A 20,921-nucleotide genomic window follows, 5' to 3' on the forward strand; every position below is an offset into this window, starting at 1 on the left:
TTATTTAAAAATTTAGAATAAAATATAATTTGATATCACATTAAAAATTATATAAAGTAATTATTTGAGAACAAAGAAATAAATGATTTATATTATGAAATAGGAAAATAAAAATGAAATAAAAATAATAATATAATATTAAGGAGAGAGAAAAAGATTCATTTTTAGAGAATAAAATAGAGAATTGAATTGGAGTTGATTATACGAAAAAATAGAAAATTCTATATTTAGAGAGTAAAATAAGAATTGAGTTAGAAATGCCCTTAGTTTAGTCACGTAAGGGATTGTCAGTATACACTTATGGTGGATTCATAAATAATTTAGTCACGTAAGGGATTGTCGGTATACACTTATGGTGGATTCATAAATAACTGTTTCAACTGATAGTAACATTACATGCATATTTGATACTATTACTATTCCTAAAACCCCACAATTTTACTATTACCTTTTTTTAGAAAATTTATTTAAATACATATTTTATTTTACTATAATCTCTATAATTTTCTATCATTTAAAAAAATTTCAAAAATTCCCTCTCGAATACATTACTCTCCTCTCACTGATACATATCTATCTCCCTCTTGGATACATCCGTCCCCTCTCTGATACATCTCTCATTTCTGTATCCGGATGTCCTATACTCTCTAATACATTCCTCCCCTCTCAGATACATCTCTCACCAATGTATCCGTATGTCCAGTGATGTATCAGGAAGTCCAGTAATGTATCCGAAATTCATGAATTTTAAGGAATTTTTGTAATTTGAAAAAGAGTAGGAAACTAATGTAATTAGCTCTTAACATTGTGTGATTTATGTAAATTATATTTTTTTTAATCTAGTATTTATCTCCCTCAGTTCCATTTTATATCATTTGATTGTTACACACTTTAAGAAAGAAATGATTTTTTAAAAAAAAATTTGTGGCCTAAAATAAGTGATAAAAATTTGTTTGGTTATAAATAATTTCATTAAAGGCAAAATGGATATTTTAAAGTTAAATTATTTTGTTACTTAATATAAAAGTGTGTGATTTTTTTGGGACTAATTAAAAGAAAAATAAATCATATAGACTGAGACATAGGGATACAATATTATGATACCGCTCATTAGATCATGCACACCTCAAATATTTTATCGAATACTTGTTATGTATCGAATAACTCTACTCGTCAAGATTTAAATAGATAAAAAAATAAAGTTACCTAATGTTTTTCTTGCCTCCACTGAGAATTTGAATAGGAAACTTCATAATTCTTTTCTGATCACTAGGTCAACTTGTCTGTAAAATTGGTAGTAGTCTGTTTAGAATTAATGTCTTAAATTGTAAACTTTTATTATTAGAAAACAAAGTTTTTTCCATCATAAATTAGTGAGGAAATTTGTGTTATAGAATATGATTTTTCTACTAATTTTTTTCACCGAACCAATTCACTTGAAAAATACATGATAAAAAAGAGATTCTCACTGAAATAGTGAGAAACTTTCTAATTTTTTCGTACGAAAATATAACTAGATTTTCTTTTCTCTCCAATTTTCAAATATGAAAATGCCTATGCCAATAACCACCAAATATTTTTCTGTAGAGAATAGTGATTTTTTAATATTGTCTTGTTAAATATTTCAATAAACTGACAAAATGGTTTCTAACAGATTCAAACTATTTCTAAATTCTAAAGCTGAAAGTACCAGTACTCTTTCTGATCGACTTTTAGATCTGCATACATTTTTCAACTCCTCAAAACATTACCTATTAATTTTTAAAAGTATTGCTTATAATAGTATTTAGGGAAAAGGGTTGACACACCTCTAACTTCTAGGCGATTTTACTTTTTATATTTGATACCTCTTAGTCGAAGTTTTGGTTTTTCACGGGATATATCCCTCGTTATAAAAGTGACTCATATATACCCGTATCGTTATATAAATGGCTCACATATACCCTTTTTTTTTCTAACGAAAGCGAAAAATTAATTTTAATTTATTTTAACTAAATTAGTCGTTGAAATAAAAAAATATAAAAAATACGTGTATATCAAACCCTTATGTAGAAAATAAATCAAGAGTAGGATTCCTAAGTAGTTTAGGATTCCTTAATAGTTTAGGATTTTTTATTTACGTATTTACTTATTTCTGTTTAATTAAGATTTGTTAGTTAGGTAGGTTCCTAGTCCTAGTTTAATTTGGTTGTTAGTATTATAAATAGGAGTGTCTTATTACATATTTTCAATGTAGTGAGATATACATTCAAATGTGTAGAGAGATACACTCAATACTCAATGTACAAAAATACAAGAGTTATTGAGTTATTTACTAATGACTAAATTTTAGGTTTAGCTAACATAAAAATCATAATTGTATGTTATAGCTATAGTTTGTATAATTGCGCTCCATAACAAACTGTATATTTGCTATGACTATTAATATGTATATTTCGGTATGCATATACAAAAAAATCAATTGTATAATCTGTTTCGGTATACATATACAAAAAAATCAATTGTATAATGTGTTTGTATAAAGCGAGGAAGAGAGAAAGACAAAAGAAAACTGGGCAGGGGAAGATATGTATTTGTATAATTATAAGTGTATAGGACGAAAATATATGTATTTGTATTTGTATATACAATTTTCTCTCGCTTTATACAAACACAAACACAATTTATACATTAGTGTTTGTATAAAGTGAGAGAGGCGAGTGAGAATGGCGAGAGAGATCTTGGAGAGTGGCGAGCGAGATTCTCTGGGGGAGAGAGGCGAACGAAAAGATATGTATATATATAGTTTTCTCTCACTTTATACAACCATAAACACATTTTATACATTTGTGTTTGTATAAAAGTGAGAGAGGCGAAGGAGCCAACGAGAAACGAGAGTGGCGAGCGAGAATTTCAGGGAGAGAGACGAATGACAACAATTTGCTATGGGTTACAATTAAATCAAACTGTGGTTATAACATTTAATTTGAATTAATAATTTGCTACTTATTTGTTGATTAATAAGTTTCTTCTATATAATCATTATTGAGTCTTTCACTTATGCATATATAATATATTATTACCTCAGTAATTTTTTTTTCTTCAACTTTTCCCTAGTATTTATTATTTTTCTTAGCAAAGTTAGAAACATATATAAACTAATCAATGTACAATAGTATTTGTATCACCAATAACCTCCAATACTCATAAATATATCTGAAATCATATTTAACTCGTAAGGGCCCACAAACTTAAGTAAATAAATCCACAGTTCAATTGCACATGATAGAGACGTATTTATTGAAAGGACAAATGAAAATGGATGCCTGGATTAATTTTTGCTCTTAATATCAAAAATTAAAGTAAGTTAGGGTTCTTGCAATAGGTAAGCTAGGGTTTTCTACTTGAGGCCTAACTAATTAGAATTTGTGCCGCGTGAGAGCTATTTAAGGTGGAAGCCCTCTCTAAAAAGATTATTTTTCATGTTCAGAATTTGAACACGAGACGTCTAATGATGAAGATATTCTATCCATCCATCACAACCTTTGCCTCCACTTGAAATTTGAATAGGAGACTTCATAATTCTTTTCGGTCAATCTTGTCTGTAAAATTGGTAGTAGTGGTTTTTTCCACCATAAATTAATTAGTAGAGAAATTTGTGTTATAGAACATGATTTTTCTATTCATTTTTTTCCACCGAACCAATTCATTTAAAAAATACATGCTGAAAAATAGATCCTCAATGAAATATGAAAAACTTTTAATTTTTTCACCAAAATATTACTAGTTTTCTTTTCTCTTCAATTTTCAAATATGAAAATGCCTATGGGAATAACCACCGAATATTTTTCTGTAGAAAATACTGATTTTTTAATATTGTCTTGTTAAATATTTCAATAAACTGACAAAATGGTTTCTAACAGATTCAAACTATTTCTAAAGCTGAAAATACCAGTACTCTTTCAGATCGACTTTTACATCTGCATACATTTTTCAACTTTTAACTCCTCAAAATATTACCTATTAATTTTAAAAGTATTGCTCATAATAGTATTTAGGGTAAATGACATAATATACCTCTTAACTTTGTCATTTAAAGTTGATATACCTTCATTATAAAAGTGACTTATATATACTTGTACCGTTATACAAATGACTCACCGTTACAAAAGGAGCTCCCACATACCCTTCATCTAACGGAAGTGAAAAAATTAGTTTTAAATTTTAAAAAAATTCATGTAGGGATATATATATGATCTTTCTAGCAAAATTCAAGGTATATTTTTCATTTTTTTCATACATTTTTTTTTGACTTGTTTGATTATTCAAGTTTCTTATTCTTATTTTCATTCATTCTTTAGTGTAAAGAAAAAAAAATTAAAACTCATTTTTTTGCGGCTATATTGTAATTTAGTTTTTGTATTTGTAAAAATAAAATAAAAATGGGGCATTTATAATAAGTTTTACAAGAAAATTATTGAAAACATAAATAAATTTGACCATCAAAATAATAAATTTAAATTAGTCATTGAAATAAAAAAGTTAAAAAAAAATACGTGTGAGGAGGATCAAACATACCCCATATGGATTATATTTTTTTCAAAAAAATAATTAAAATTAATTTTTCACTTCCGTTAGATGAAAATGGTATATGTGAGTCATTTGTATAACAATATGGGTATATATGAGTCATTTTCATAACGAAAGGTATATCAGCTCTAAATGACAAAGTTGAGAGGTATATCAGACCCTTTTGTAGGAAATAAACCAAGAGTAAGGTTCCTAAGTAGTTTAGGATTCCTTAATAGTTTAGGATTTGTTATTTTTTGGCATTTACTTATTTCTGTTTAATTAGAATTTATTAGTTAGGTAGGTTCCTAAACCTAGTTTAATTTGGTTGTTAATATTATAGATAAGGGTTCCTTTATTACATATTTTCAATGTGTAGCGAGATACATTCAATGTACAAAAATATAAGAGTTATTGAGTTATTTAATAAAACCACCTACCTCCTATTTGTTGATTAATAAGTTTCTTTTACATAACTATTGTTCGGTCTTTCACTTGTGTATATATTATTACTTTGGGTAATTTTATTTCCTTCAAATTGGTAACAGAGCTTGTGTGTGATCCTAATTATAAAAGCCTTAAATTGCAAAGAAAGCTTCAATAGTGGTCAATCTAATAAGTCAATAATTTCTGAAATAACTAAGCAGAAAAATTTGGTGGAAACTGATATTGAGGCTAGTAATTTAAGCCACGAGACATGTGATAGACATGATTGGTCTTACAAAGTGAAGTTATTGGAAAAGAAATAAAAATATTCATTATTATCTTACAAGAAAAATTAGTTGAAACTTTTGAAGATGAAACAAGCAATAAAAGAAGCAAAAGTGATCATCAAGAGCAAGTTGTTTGATAGTCTACCCAAAATTGAAGCAAAAATAATTAAAGTTCTAGATCCGCAATTGAAGTGCATGACTATGAATAGTGATGATACAATCAACTCTGAAACATTATTCAAAATTATAAGTTTAGAAGAGCATGAGAAATTATTTGTTGAAGATCTTACTTTACCACATACACGATCAACTAAAGTCGAATGGACATACAAGACCAACTACAAGTCAATTGGAGAAGCAACCGATTTTAAGGAAAGAACAATTATTCAAGAAAAGAAAAAAAATATGATGATGATATTTTTAAAATATTAAATATTAAGAAAGTTAAATTGATCTTGAATTTTGCTGAAGAGAACTTAAAGTTGACCAAAGATGGCACACACGATTTTGTTGGTGCTACATATTTCAGAAAGTTGAAGAAGATGCTAGGCATGGTCACAATTGAAGATCTTGGTTTAAGGGAGGCTATGTAGGAAATAAACCAAGAGTAGGATTCCACTACAACGAAAACAACGTTTAGCGGCAAGAATAGACACATTAACAAAAAGTGCTAAAGTCTTTACCGGCATTAGTTAAGTGCCATTAGATCCAATGTCACTAAAGGCTTTAGGAACATATACAAAGAGTGCTAATTGCTGCTACAAATACATAGCGGCAATTGAGCTATTGCCGCTACAGATAATCTTTATGTAGTGTTCCTTAATAGTTTAGGATTTGTTATTTATGGTATTTACTTATTTCTGTTTAATTAAGATTTGTTAGTTCGGTAGAATCCTAGTCCTAGTTTAATTTAGTTGTTAGTATTAGAAATAGGGTTGCCTTATTACTCAATGTAGTAATACAAGAGTTATTTAATAAATCTCCTATCTCCTATTTGTTGATTAATAAGTTTCTTCATATAACCGTTGTTGGGTCTCTCACTTGTGCATATATTATTACCCTTGAGTAATTTTATTTTCTTCTACTTTTCCCTAGTATTTATTATGTTTCTTCTTGTTAGCAAAGTCAGAAACATATATAAACTAATCAATGTACAATAGTATATATTTCACCAATAACTTACTATACTCATAAATATATCTGAAATCATATTTAACTTGTCAGAGCCCACAAACTTAAGTAAATAAATTCACAGTTCAATTGCACATGATAGAGATGTAATTGTTGAAAGGACAAATGAAAATGAATGCCGGAATTAATTTTTGCTCTTAATATCAAAGATTAAAGTAAGTTAGGGTTAATCTTGCAAAAGGTAAGCTAGGGTTTTCTACTTGAGGCCTAACTAATTAAAATTTGTGCTGTGTGAGAGCTATTTAAGGTGGAAGCCTTCTCTAAAAAGATTTTTTTTCATGTTCAGAATTTGAACACACGAGACGTCTGATGATGAAGATATCATATTCATCCCACCACAATCTTTGTCAGTTTACTTCTTGGATAACTAGATAATTATCAAGCAAATGTAATTAAATTGACTTTTAATTCTTCTAAAAATGCTGTGATTATTTGCCCAATTCATTTTCATTTTTAAAGAAATTAGAGGCAGTGACAAGTACTTGTCACTGTTATAGAGTTATAATTTTTTTTAAAAAAGGATCTGCAGAATCAGTTGGAGTAACTGTTTAATAGTAAAAGCTGTACGTAAATATAGACAACTAACAGATTTTTCTGAATTATATAAATAAAAAGATAAGTCATGATGACAATTTCAAATTTCAGTAAAATTAAGCTTCTTTATTTTTTTTCTACTTATTGGGTAAAACTTTTAACGTAACACATATATAGGGTTCGAATCAAAGCTATACTAAATTCATATGGGTTACACCATACTTAGGTAATATCCATCATTGTGCGTATTAAGAAGTTAATTAACTAAATCAAATATTTCATTGTGAATTTCGTTAATATTGTAAATTAATTTAAAATCGATAACTATAGAAATCATAAACTTCACATCCACTCGAACATCGTCATTTTTTTAAAAAAAGTTGTGGCAAACTGGCACTAGAATATGGCAGAGCTAGATGGAGAGCCACACAGTTCACTATCAATTCTGTTAGTCTGTCTGGGATTTTTCCGGGTCCATTTATGATTGTTTTTTGGTATGTAATGTCTATATCTCTCAATAGTTCAACTCACATATATGGCGACAGTTTGAATATTATTTCAAGTTAATTATAAATTGACTAATTATTTACGTTGATTTAGTGTATCGTACGTAACCTTATCTTTCTTTTTTATCTGGACTTTGTATGTGCGTTCGAGCAAGCATAATCCCTCTAAATTGCCCAGTAAATTTGCCAAAATATTATAAATACTAGCAAGTGCAAAGAATTTTAATTATAAGATGATATATATTCCTTTCGTTTCAATTTGTTTGTCTGGTTTTAACTTAATACGGAGTTTCAGAAAGTGAAGAAAACTTTGAATATTTGTAGTCCTAAAGTAAATGTTAAATGTACCAAAATGCATGTTTTTTTATCTTATGGTCTTAAACATGTCACGTGAAAAGTTGAAATTGAAGAGTTATCATAAAAAGGAAAGAGACATTCTTCTTGAAGTGGACTAAAAAGAAAGCTAGACAAGCAAATTGAAACTGAGGGAGTACAACTGTACAAGTACTAGACGATGCAAATATTAATTTTAAACAATTAAAGTATAACATGTTATACATGTACTTTATTTTCCAGGTCTAAGTTGTGCAAAACTCTTCACTTACGATACCGTACTTATGTTGGATTCTCCAAAATACATAACTTTTGGAGAATCTGCCACGCACCTGTTGACATTTTTGAAAAGTCTGAGCAACATATATATATATATATATAAATATATATAGTACCAGGTTCACTATGAAGATTAATTATCTGTTTTGTATTCTATGATGGTGTAAAAGATATGTGCACTCATGACCAGTATTTAAACTCTTTCTTGCAAAAAACATTGTCACTTTTCCTTCTCCATTCACTCACATAATATATAGTTGGTGTTTCATCATTCTTGATAATGATAACCTAATCATGCATTGACAATCATAACTTGTAACATACTTTTCTTAATTTGGAAATTTATGCATATTGTCTATGCCTAACAGTTGAAACTTCTGCATTTGTGGAGTTTCTTTCTATAGCTAGCACAAAAAAATAAAATACTACCCCATACAAAAGTATGCTAGATATGAAAAAATAGAATATAATTCAAAGTGATGATAAAATACTAAAGTTGATTTAAGTTAGTACAATCAAAATTGCTACATATGCTATATCTCACTGCAAAAATAAGTGTGGTCCTCTCTCTGTGTGTACAAAATAAGTATTGCTGGTCCCTCCTCTAGCTATACAAATGTAGCTGTTCTACTATCAATTATCTCATCCAGCTATTGCACCACAACTTTGCCATCCCCACTTGCTACAATTTTTTTTTTAATCTAAACTTGATGGCATTTATCTTAATTAATTGAACCACAACAAAATTGAAATAACAACTTTTAATGCAATAAAAACTCTACTAGTAGTTGATAAGCTACTTACTTACTTTTCACTAGTGGAAAAAAAAAAAGGAGAAAAAAGTATAGTAACTCCTTTTTCTTTTCTAACTATAGGAAGTGGTCCATTTGAAGTTAACAGCCTACCTTACTTAACATTAACCAACAAATTTTAACTTATAACTACTTCATTAATGTGCAAAAATTTCTTCATTTGTGTTGTGTAATTTCACGTTAAATTTATTGAATTGATGTGCCACGTGTCCGCGAATTCACCATACCTTTTTTATTCTTTTTCCTTGCCTTAGCAATATGGCATGGTAAGATTCTAACAATTATTTCTATTTCTTTCTTCCTTTAACTTATTCTGTAAGTTTATAATTGTGAGTACATGAGTTAGGTTTCTCATTCAAAATTGCTTCAGAACTCATTCATTTTGATGTGGTATTAAACAGAAAGACTTTAATGCCATTAAGAGATTCTTATCTGCAAATCTGACTTGAGTTCAACTTTATCCTTCCTCAATTCCTTATAGATATCTTTTCGTCCTCAACACGTCCCAATAAACAGTATATCAGATCAACAGCAACAGACATCGAGTTCAATTATTGTGCCAGAGTCTTGTATATCTGGTTAGTCACACTAATTAGCCTTTAATGTTTTTCCCTAAAAAAAAAATGAGTTGGAACTTTCAAGTTGCATATATATATATACACCTAATTGTCGTCTTCACAACTAGAATTAATGCATACAAGAAATGTTACACTTATATATAGCTACAAAAGATGTTATACTAATTAGTAAAAGAATGTAATCTTCCTTACATGGAAATGAGTAACATAACATTTTTTTTCTTGTTTTCTAATGAATATTTGTGTAATGAAGAAAGCAGTGATTAGTACATGATCATCATGAACACAAAAAAGCAAGAAACTGGTGGGGGTGACACCAACAACAGTAAAGCATGCTCAAGGACTACTATTAGTACTACTCCATCAAGTTCTTGTTCGAGGCAGTCATCGTCATGGGCAGCAGGGTTTAAAAATCCAAGAATTTTACGCGTATCGCATACCTTTGGAGGGAAAGATAGACACAGTAAAGTGTGTACTGTAAAGGGATTAAGAGACAGGAGAATTAGGCTTTCAGTACCAACAGCAATTCAATTGTATGATCTTCAAGATAGGCTTGGGTTAAGCCAACCTAGCAAAGTTGTAGATTGGTTAATAGATGCAACTAAAGATGAAATTGATAAACTTCCACCTTTACAAATACCACCACCATCACTTTCTCATTTCTTCAATATGAAAGATCGTCATTTAGATTTTCTTGATACTTCATCAGAAACAGGATTTGGAAAAGAGAAGTGGATTGCTACAAATCATCATGATCATCAAGAAAGTAGTAATCATTTCTTTCAATCTTCTAATTTAGGCATGTTAAACACCTTCAATAATAGTACTAATAATGCCTTGATTAGCCATAATTGGGAATTACCTAATTCAAATTTATCATTAGGTCCATTTGGAAATTACCAAGATCAATATCAACAACAAAATATGCCTTTTCCTTCAGGTTCTCATCAACAACTATATTTTTGTCCAAGTAGTAGTACTACTAGTACTGCTACAACATTGTCATCTCTTGTTCCTCCATATAATTCCCATTTCCATCAGAATTCGCTCGCGCCAACTCTTCAGTTAATCAGTGCTCCAGTGAAATCTTCCTTCAGTTTGAATGACAATAACAAGGGGATCAACTTACAACATCATCATCAACACAACCATAAAGAAGGCAGTAGTGGTTCTTAAGCATATTATACAGCAATTGATACTGTAAGACATTATTCTATATATCTATCTTTTTTATGTTTATAAACTTTGTTGTACCACAATATATGTGGTACGTCAATATTAGTATATATAATTTGTTAGAAGCATAATTTTGATTATTTTGAAATTATTAAGTGAATGCACTTTGAGTTATATTCATGTGAATTTTGGTCTATGATTTGGTGCATAATGTAGTCTTTATATTGTAACTTAGGTGTATTCTTTTGTAATATCCAGTTTAGAAAAAAAGACCTTTTGTAATGTGTTTTTTTTTTACAAGTGTGAAATTTTCCTAATTAATGATATAAGTGTGCTTTTATGTTTATCTTCCTCTTCTATTCTTTTTAATTTGTGCCTCGTAGGATTTATGAAAACCTAACCTAATTAGTATCCCAACATAATTATATGCATTCTTACAGAAAGTTAGTGTTGCAATTTTGTTAAAAGAAAATTAATAATAAGTATTTTAAAAGAAAGGGTGTGTCTGTTCATTTTTTGGTTACTACTTCTTGTGATTTTCAAGATAAGTATATCTTTTTTTTTTTAATTTACAATATTCTCCAAAAAAATCTTTTCTTCTCTAATAGGCAGATCAAGTTCAAGTTCTTACCTAATTTCCAACAGAACTTCCTCATTATTTACACAGTGCAGAAAATTATAGGCTTGTGATCATATTTTACGTACAATCCCATAGCAATCTTGCAGAGAGGAGAGGGAACAAATATTATTTTGAAGAAAATATTTTACACGTATTTCAAGCCTTTAATTTTTTGTTTGTTGTTCATATTATATATGAAACCTTCAACTTTTATGTTTTTTCCTCGTATTGTTTGTGTTATTGGTATATATTTTCCAAAAATTTAATACTATGTCACGGATTTAGAGTCTCACTAAAGCTCCGTGCGGCACTTAACTGGGTGGAAGGGGAGGCCTGGTTTTATTTTACCTTGGCCAAAGACTGTCCCCTCTGCTCTTCCGGGAAAAGTCACTTCCTTTTTTCGGAGACTTTTCCACAACTCCTTATCCCTATTTCGCTTTCTATAAAGCATAGTGTCAGTCTCACTTACTTTATAGGGTAGGAGAAGGTATCTCAAATCTTTTCACTGGAGAACCAAACTAGGACTAGGTTAGGGGCCTTGAAAAAGGGAATTACCTCCTATCTTCCCCTTGTTGAAGAAGGGTTGACGTAATGGATAAGGTTCAGGGCGGCTCATGACAACTATCTAACAAAAGTATATGTATAGTTCCTATGGAAATGGCTTAATCATTTTTCATGAAATAATATAACTTAATTAGGTTCAGATCCATTATGCTCTATTTAAAGTTATATATATATATATATATATATATATATAAAATAATAATAAAGACTTATTACTTTTACTGCTCTCCATCTTTTCTGTTTTACTTTCTGCAAATTAAAGTAATTTTATACGCCCCACATGCAGATAGCTTTGTGGATCTGTGATTTAAGTTTTAAGGATTCAACGTTTAATAAGGTTCTTGCATTAAATATATTATATTTTAAAAGTTATGACGTTAAATAGCAATAACAAAAGAATAACAATGTTATCATATCTTTTAGGGAGGTAATATATATATATAATACCTGAATAATTAAAGCAATATAATATCAGTGATTATAACTAATCGGTAGCGTCGAGAGAGTACTACAATGTGTATTATTAATACAATTAACATAATTAATACTTCGTTAAATGAAACATATTTAAGTATACATCCCCTCTGATCTGGGTTTTGTAATTTCTTACAAACCCTAGATATCGAAATTAATTACTCTCATCCAAAACAAAAACAAGAAAATCAGTTTCATGCCGTACAATACACTAACATTATGTAAGAATTATATATATATATATATATATATATCCTTTGTAGAACTTTTCGTTTTTCGAGAGTCAAAACTATTTAAATTTGACTGGAAATTTGGGCGTAGAATCTTTAATTTTTTTTTAAATGAAATTTATATATTTGTAAACTACGTAAAAAGTATTATAAGTCACAATAATAGACGGAGGAGGGAGTAGATATCTAACGATAGAAAAGAATGAGAACCCTAAGGGCATGCAGGCATGGAAGCGAGAAAAATTAAGAAAGGTTACGAGGCTTTTCCAAATTTAAAACTGATTGTATAAAAAATATTTACAAAATTATTTTACTTATAAACTATCAATCTATAATTCCCTGATAGCGTAAAAAAAAGAAGTTAAAAATTGTAATGCATGTGTGTGTATAATGTATAATATTATTATAAGTACTTAAATGAATTTTGTTTATGTTGGAGACTTGGAGTGGGTGCGAACTGCGAAGGGAAATGAGATAATTAAACTATGGATGGGTAGTGACTTATTGTACTACTTTCATCCATTTTTATTTATTATGTTACACTTTTCAAAAGTTAATTTAATTTATTTTTAAAGTTAAATTATATTACATTAATTTAATATTTTAAATAACAAATTTAGATATTGAAAAACTATACGAAAAGTATTATAAATTGTAATTTTTTGTATATCAATATAATGAAAAAATACATCATAAAATGTTAGTCATATTTTTTATAATTTGACTTTAAAAAGAAAATCATGACAATTAAAAATGGATGGACGGAGGAAATAGTAGCACTCAATTATGAGGATGTCATATCACTAGATCCAAGAAAATTTAAAGGAATGGCCCATAGCAGTTTTCACTTTTTCTAAAGCAGTGTAAGGTTTCTCATGTGGATGTGGTCCTCATATATATACAAGAAAGAAGAAAATAATTTAGGGCATGGATGTCATAAAAGACAGAATTTATTTGAGTTTCTTACAATGATTATCTTAATTTGTTATACATAAAAAATAGTTTTACTATCTCCACAAAGCAATAATAAAATTTGCATACATTCTATCATCAAAATCGAGATTTGTTGTTATACTAGAGAATGAGGATAGATTTATTTACAACGATGGCGGTGGGCTGTGGACTATCATCATAATTCATATATCCATCTACCACTAAACAAATAATAATTGTACTAATTAATAATATTAATAATAATAATAATAATACTCCCTCCGTTCCTTTTTAGTTGTCCACTTTAGAAATGGCACACAGATTAAGGCAACAATGATTAGCACAGTGAAGTTACAATTTTACCCTTATGACAACTTTTCACTTCAAAATTACAACCACTTATTTGAATTAAAGTGAAATAAATTGGAGGGAAACAACATACACTTTTACAATTTTCAAGAAGTGTAAATAAGGGTATAATAGAAAAAAATTTGTTGTCCTTTCTTGATTTGTCAAAATGGACAACTAAATAGGGACAACCCAAAAAGGAAATATGGACAAGTAAATAGGGACGGAGGGAGTAACTAATAAGAGGTGACAGACAAACCCTTAAAATAGTCAAAGAGCATGCAAATTATTAGCCGGGCTAGACTTTTAGGAGGTTAAAAGTATTTATTTAGAAAGATCGTGTTTGACCAAATGTTTTTTTCCTTACCGTACTTAATTTCTTGAAGAACATTTTTTAGAAAAAAATATATTTTTAAACACTTTTAAATAGTTTAGCTAACATTAATAGTTGCTCAAAAGTGTTTTAATTAAAAAATTAATGGCCAAACAAACTAATTCTCACCAAAAGTAATAATACATTTTAAAATAAGCTAATTTTAAAAGTTTGACTAAACAGACTATAAACATATGCTAGCTTAGTAAAAAATAAATAAAGATAGCCATTAGCCACTAGTCCCCCTTTTTTTTCATCAGTCTTGTTTACTCCCAAAGGGACCAATTTCAAGTTCCATTATATATATATAAACGTTTCTTTTTTAAAAAAAATATTAATAGCCCCCGGCGAGGATCGAACTCGCGACCTTTCGCTTACGAAGCGAACGCACTGCCACTATGCTACGGAGGCATTTTAATATAACAATAGTAACTATATTTAATATGGGAACCAATAATTGCATCTATTTAACTCAAAACAATAACCCACGTACAACGCCAAATGCATCGACTTGATGGCTTCAGTCCCACAGAAGATAAAATTGGTATTACTAGAAAATACTAACGGCTCGTTTGGTACGAGAGATGAGGAATAACTAATCCCAAAATTAATTTTAAAATGAGTTTATTTCATGTTTGGTTAGGATAAAATCGCTGAAATAACTAATCTCGAGATAATTAATCCTGAGATAACTTGTTAAAAGAAACGAGCCCTATCAATAGGCATACTGGAAAAGGGTTTTGAGTTATAGGATTTGTCTGGGACCAATATGTTTAGTCCAACTAGTAACAAAACTTGTTCAATAAACATCAAACTTGTACAAATGTCGATACCAGACTCACATTTGTTTCAATCATTTGGCAGCCTATTTGGGGTTGATTGGCAAATCCACATCCATTCTTTTGTATTGTTCCTCAATTGTGTGAGGAGCAAAGTAAATACTCATACAAAAATCAGTAAATATATTTCTATTACCAACTGTAGCATACAAGAGAACAGATTAGTCTGCAAAGTCACAAGGACTACTACAAGTTTAAAACACAAATGCTTGGTCATAAGGACTACTATAAGTATAATAGTTTCAAGTATAATACAACAAAACTTAGTCCAAATAACTTAGCTGGGATAGAGATAACTAGATATGTTTGGGTTAGGGATAAGGTAAGTATATGCAAAATCTGTTCTTAGATGTGCCGGCTGAAAGTATACGCCCACAAAGCAAAGCCAAATGTTCTACTTTGTTGCCAGTATCCAAATTATGATACAAAAGGACACCCGTTGCAGAAGTCGAGTCTTCTATCAATACCGACATTTATGAGTAGAGTATTTGTTAGCACCACTTTCTTGTGAATATGTAGCAGCTGCAATTACCTTGCGATAGTAACGCCAAGATGCATTCTTATCAGTGATAGGTCGTTGACCATATGGATTATTCTCTACATACTTTTGAACATTTTCTGCCATGGACAATCCTTCGAGATAAACACGCAGATCACCACCAGGCCCTGCCGTGGGATAAACAAGATGAATTTCATAAACAGTATGAGTTGGACAAATGTTGATGACAGACCAACATCCCTACCTCATACAGGACAGAATGACAGTGTTAAAGCAGTCATATAAAGTAATGTAAATTGCTTTAATTACATAAAACTCGAAGTATGAAATCCAGGAACTGCAAAGTGAGGAACTATCAACAACAATCTAAAAGGCCTGTACAAAAAGGAAAGCACAAGAGAAGAGTGCAGTATCAATATGCATGATTCACCCGAAAATATACATGGAATACTTGGGGTGTCCAAACATCACCAGTCTCTCAATGAAAAAGGGCGAAGAAGTCCATAGTACTTGTGATAGTTTTGCAAGGAAAAACACACACAGATGCACACATACGAACACACATAGGAAGGAAACTCACCTAATGAGTCATCTTTCTCATCCAAGTAGTGGTATGAATTTGGAAATATTGCTGTATTTGGCTGAAAATCATAAAATACAAGTTGAAACTCATTGGATTTTAATCATGCAGTAAATTTCTCAGGCAGAAGAAAGGATTAAAACTCACCGGATTACACAATGCTTTGTGCGGAGAGTCGTCCAATAGAAGTGTGTTTGACTCATCATATTCGCCCCTCTCCCACGGAAGATCTGGTTCGTACTTATCCCATAACTTTTTTAGCTTCTTCAATATAATAGGCTTGCTCCTCCTTGTCCCAACAACAGGAAAACCTGTATCAGTGCAGTGGGACTGATCCTGCATAATTAGTTCAAGTTTGTTTATACTACTTTGAATTAGACAAGTGAAAGAGGCAAATAGGAAACTAGATGAATAAAAATACAAAAGGGAAAAAAAGTGGCTTTGGTTGGAAAATAGCAACTTATCAAATACATTAATTTATTCTCTCACAAAAAGAAAATAAATGACTGAAAAATTATACTTGACAATTCGGACAGGAATTCCACGTGTTGGGTCACACACAATCAAGTGGGTAGAACCAGAAATATTAACTACGTTCATATAGACATCTAAGATACTCAATAAGTGTTCATCCAACCAGGTTTCCGAATCTTAAAAAATAACTACTCAAGAGAGTGAACCACTAGTTTGGAATCCAACTGATTGCAGCAAGGTAACACCATAATTTCCTAAGCCATGCAGCAGACTTCATGTAGTTGTCAGGAATTCAGCTACTGCAGGTTAAGTATTTGCTTGTAGAGCGAGGCTATGTTGCTCGGACTCTCCAAAATGTTGCCACACCTGTGTCAGATCCTCCAAAAATGTACTACTTTTGGAGGATCCGACACGCACCCAATGGGATTTTTGAAGAGTTCGAGTAGCATAGGAACGAGGTAACAGAGGGAAGTTGGCACCATATGTTATCCTTAGGCCTTTTATATCACAATGAAGGATGCATCTGTGTCATAAACTTATAATCCGAAAAAAATAAAAAAAAAATAAAAAGAGGTGGAGGAAAAATAAATTGAAATATTGGGTAGAATTGGGCAGGTTGGGTTATAACCCATTGCTCAACCCATCTTAACCTAAGTATCCTTTGGGCGGCTTGGGTCATGACCCATTTGTTGTACCAACCCATTCTAACCTGCCAATTTGACACCCCCTAGTTTAGGTATGACTGAATATCCTTCCTCATACAGTCAAAGGACGAAGAATAAATGGAATTTGGAATCAACAATAACAACAAACCCAGTGCAACAGCATAATTCATGTTTTCTCAATTTTGGATCTGATTCTAATTCCAAGGAGTTATTTCCTAGGTGCCCAACAAATCTCCAGCTTTATAGAACCATGCATTAGTAATGGATGCCAACAGATCAGAAAATATAATGAACTGTCACCATGCACATCCATTAATGTTGTTTTCAACTGATATTAAAGTCCAAGCATCACAAGACTTTCTTTCAAGTCCTCAGCTTCGAACTCCTAGAGTTACAACTAGCACCAGCACCAGGTCACAAAAATCTATGAGAAGCAAGAAATTCTTACCCAACAAAAGAGCAACTTGTGCTTGGCATCTCCCAAAAGAAAATCAAGAACCAACTCCATATTTCTCCTGCAGATTTTTCAACAACATACATGGGGCACATAAAATCATGAGTTGACATCTAAACTACTGAAAAATTTCAGAAGTAGTGATATTGGTAAAGTCACTATGGCGAGTAAACAAAGTTTGAAGAGTACTTGATCCTTGATGACCATACACCTACATGGAATCTCTCAAAGCAGAATTGCAGAAAATCGTCATGAAAAGGCCTTTTGAAAACTGGTACAGCAGATAAAGCTCAGTTAGAATAATTTCTAGGAGTAATAGTAAAAATGAAAAGTGAAATACAAAGTTTGTCCAGCTCCACCTGCTTTCCCTGATACAATGATATTCGCCTCCAAACTATAAGGGACGTAGCGAAGCGGAACAATATCGGCAAGTAATCCATTCACATCAAGTACAAGAAGCTTTTTACTGGAACGTGCATTAAGTGCTCTCCCTAATGGAAGGATCATACCCACATTTGTTATTCGGCTCCTCTCACCAACAAAACCCCTATCTCTTGACTGAGAGGGACTATCTTCAGTTGCTGATTGTATTTCCCCATTCAAGGGTTCATTGGTTGAGACAATACTATACGTGTCATTGGAGACCCCATGATCACATGGCACTGCATTATGTGAACTCTCTTTAGAAAGTTCACAATCATATGACACATTGACAGCGGCATCTGTGTCATTTCTCTTCTCCTGCTCATGATTTTCTGCCTTGGAGTCTATTGGAGACTCATCCTCGATAGAAGCCATTGAACTGTTGATATTCTCTTTCTGATTATCAATCTGAATCATTTCCTTTTTATTCCATGTTTCACTGCATGAATTGTCACCTGCTGACTTCTCTAAAAACATTGGTTGCACACCCATCAACAAAGTACCACCTCCAGCAACGACTTCTTTAGGGAAATTATTGGAGTATGATATGGACACTTGGCAATGGTCTGGGCTGGTGGTGGTTGTTTTATTTTCTGTAATTGGAAAAGAGGAAGTAGCATCTGTCATGATAGATGGTAAACTGCTTGCAGAAGCACTAGAATTCTTTCTCCTCTTCCTGGAATAAGTTATCAGCACTTCCAGTCTTGGGTATATTTGTAGACCCCTCATCTCAATTGCAGCATTATTGAAAAAATCACAACTTTCAGTAGTCATACTATTGTCTACCTTAGGCACTGGCTCGTTCCAATTTTCAACTTCAGAGATAGACTTCGATTCTGAAGTAACAAATATGTGATCCTTAGAAATGTCACTGCACCTATCACCACAAGTTTCAATATCATGATCTGTACCACTAGATTTAGAGGGGTTCTTCCTACTTCTTTCTTCAACTCCATCACAAGCATTCTTAGGCAGACATGTCCCTGTCTCACTACTGTGCATCACCAGATCTCCTTTATCTAAATGATTCTTCCCTGGTACAGAAGCAGCATTATCAAGTTCACAAGCAATTACATCATTTTCCAAGGAATTAAACTTCCTGTTCAAAATGCTTCTTTTTTTCTTTACCTTCCATGCACTCAAGTCTGCAATGCAACTTCTTACTTGTGTACTTGATTTTATATTGTCAGAAGACCATATATGTGGACTTTTTTCTGGACTCATAGTCCTAGCTGGAGCTCCTACCACGTGGTCAATATTATTAATACCAAAACACACAGCATTCATCCTCCTATTTTGTTTGTTTCTTATTCTTTTTGACTGCTGGGGAATGACGTCATCAACATCGTTGTTACAATGCCCTCTGCTAAAAGCAGTTTTGCTGTTCAGCTTTCTCAGTTTAGTACCACCCTTACTCTTCTTAGTGTCCCAATAGTCAGGAGTCCCAGGGGCAGGCAATGCCTGGACAACAATCCTACTGCTATGCATCGTTTTCATTCAATAAGGGATGAAACAACTTAACTAATTAACAGGCAGGTCCTGTGATGACACAAAACCAAATTTCAGTGAGAAATATCAGTCTATAACTGAAGAATCTTTTCAGAAAATGAGAAAAACTAGAGAATCTTAATAATGCATTTTCCTACTAAAAGCGGAAGCATGAAATCAGTAGAAATTTTTCTGCAATATTTCCATGGCCATCAAGAGTGTGGCTACCTTAGTTACAGAAATGTCATTAAACCCACTCAGTGGAAGAAACAAGTAATCACAAATACACAGAAGATATACTAAAAAAAAACTGAACTTTAGAAACTAGGAAAACTTAATTTAAAGATTTATAAACTTTATACTAATTATCCTCATAATCTTCCTTCATACTCCCTCCATTTCAATTTGTTTCTCTTACTTCCTTTTGAGTCTGTTAAAAAAGAATGTCTCTTTCTTTTTTTTAGCAGCTCCTTAATTCTATCTTTCCAGATGGATGTTTAAGACCACAAGATCATAGTACATTTTGATACATTCCACTTATCTTTAGTTTAAAACCACAAGATTCAAATGTTCTCAACTTTCTCAAACTCCGTATCAAGTCAAAAAAATTGAAACCGGGGAGTACTTCACAACTGTTCACATTCCCCAAAATATAAAACAGCAACATATTCACAACACAAACAATTTCATCAAGCCAAAACATAGTAAAGATATTCAGTTAGTCACATCCACAAATTCCTTCGAACACATGAATGAATACAAATGGATAATCCACACACCACATTCCAAAAAAGAGTTAATGTCTATGTAAATTAACCTAGAAAACTCAAAATTCAGATTAATCGAAATACTCAACCGTAATATGCATCAGAAAAATGTATAAAAAAGCATTCTTTTTAATTATATTTGAAGCATATGAATGATACCTAGATGAATCTGTTGCTGATGATGAAATTTGGAGAGAAGTGAATCTGGATTCAGTGATTTTTGAGTAAGAAGTGGAAGGACCAGAGTAAACGGGTTTGAATATAGCGGGGATTTTGAGAAACCCGATCCAGAATTAGAATCGTTTAGGGATTCGGATCCTTCCAACTTCCGCCAATCTTATCCCTTTCTCCAAATATTTCCTCTTTTGTATGTTGGAAAACAGAAAGAATAATTTTATATATGATCAATTTAGAATCACGTATCATATAAATTCCAAAAGCAAAAAATATAGACAATTTTAGTATTTTATTCCTTAAAAATAAAATAAAATGTAGTCAGTGGGTCTGGACCCCAATGAACT

General features: G+C 31.3%; 2 protein-coding genes and 1 non-coding gene across 3 annotated transcripts; 1 reads left to right on the forward strand and 2 right to left on the reverse strand.

The window, feature by feature from the left end:
- Positions 1 to 9,693: 9,693 nt before the first annotated feature.
- Positions 9,694 to 10,822, forward strand: LOC125874066 (transcription factor TCP17-like). The gene has a single exon (XM_049554874.1). It carries the CDS (start codon positions 9,765 to 9,767, stop codon positions 10,668 to 10,670), a length of 906 nt encoding a protein of 301 aa, XP_049410831.1. The 5' UTR covers positions 9,694 to 9,764; the 3' UTR covers positions 10,671 to 10,822.
- A 3,728-nt stretch (positions 10,823 to 14,550) lies between these two features.
- TRNAT-CGU (transfer RNA threonine (anticodon CGU)) lies at positions 14,551 to 14,622 on the reverse strand. The gene has a single exon. It is a non-coding gene; the product is annotated as a tRNA-Thr (tRNA).
- A 528-nt stretch (positions 14,623 to 15,150) lies between these two features.
- On the reverse strand, positions 15,151 to 20,787 carry LOC125873347 (uncharacterized). The gene is made up of 7 exons (XM_049554259.1): positions 20,560 to 20,787; positions 18,082 to 19,684; positions 17,912 to 17,993; positions 17,717 to 17,783; positions 16,277 to 16,465; positions 16,130 to 16,190; positions 15,151 to 15,716 (listed from the first exon to the last, which is right to left on the reverse strand). Exons 2-7 carry the CDS (start codon positions 19,640 to 19,642, stop codon positions 15,511 to 15,513), a joined length of 2,166 nt encoding a protein of 721 aa, XP_049410216.1. The 5' UTR covers positions 19,643 to 19,684; positions 20,560 to 20,787; the 3' UTR covers positions 15,151 to 15,510.
- Positions 20,788 to 20,921: the final 134 nt, after the last annotated feature.

Source organism: Solanum stenotomum, chromosome 8, assembly GCF_019186545.1.
Source record: "Solanum stenotomum isolate F172 chromosome 8, ASM1918654v1, whole genome shotgun sequence".
Taxonomy (NCBI): domain Eukaryota; kingdom Viridiplantae; phylum Streptophyta; class Magnoliopsida; order Solanales; family Solanaceae; genus Solanum; species Solanum stenotomum.

Excerpts from the sequence above, each read along its gene's own strand:
- LOC125874066 (XM_049554874.1), top strand. The coding sequence starts at position 9,765 with ATGATCATCATGAACACAAAAAAGCAAGAAACTGGTGGGGGTGACACC.
- LOC125873347 (XM_049554259.1), bottom strand. The coding sequence starts at position 19,642 with ATGAAAACGATGCATAGCAGTAGGATTGTTGTCCAGGCATTGCCTGCC. Across the intron at positions 17,784-17,911 it reads GTATGGTCATCAAGGATCAA|GAGAAATATGGAGTTGGTTC; the intron begins GTACTCTTCAAA and ends AAAAATCTGCAG. Across the intron at positions 16,466-17,716 it reads ACAAGTTGCTCTTTTGTTGG|GATCAGTCCCACTGCACTGA; the intron begins GTAAGAATTTCT and ends CTAATTATGCAG.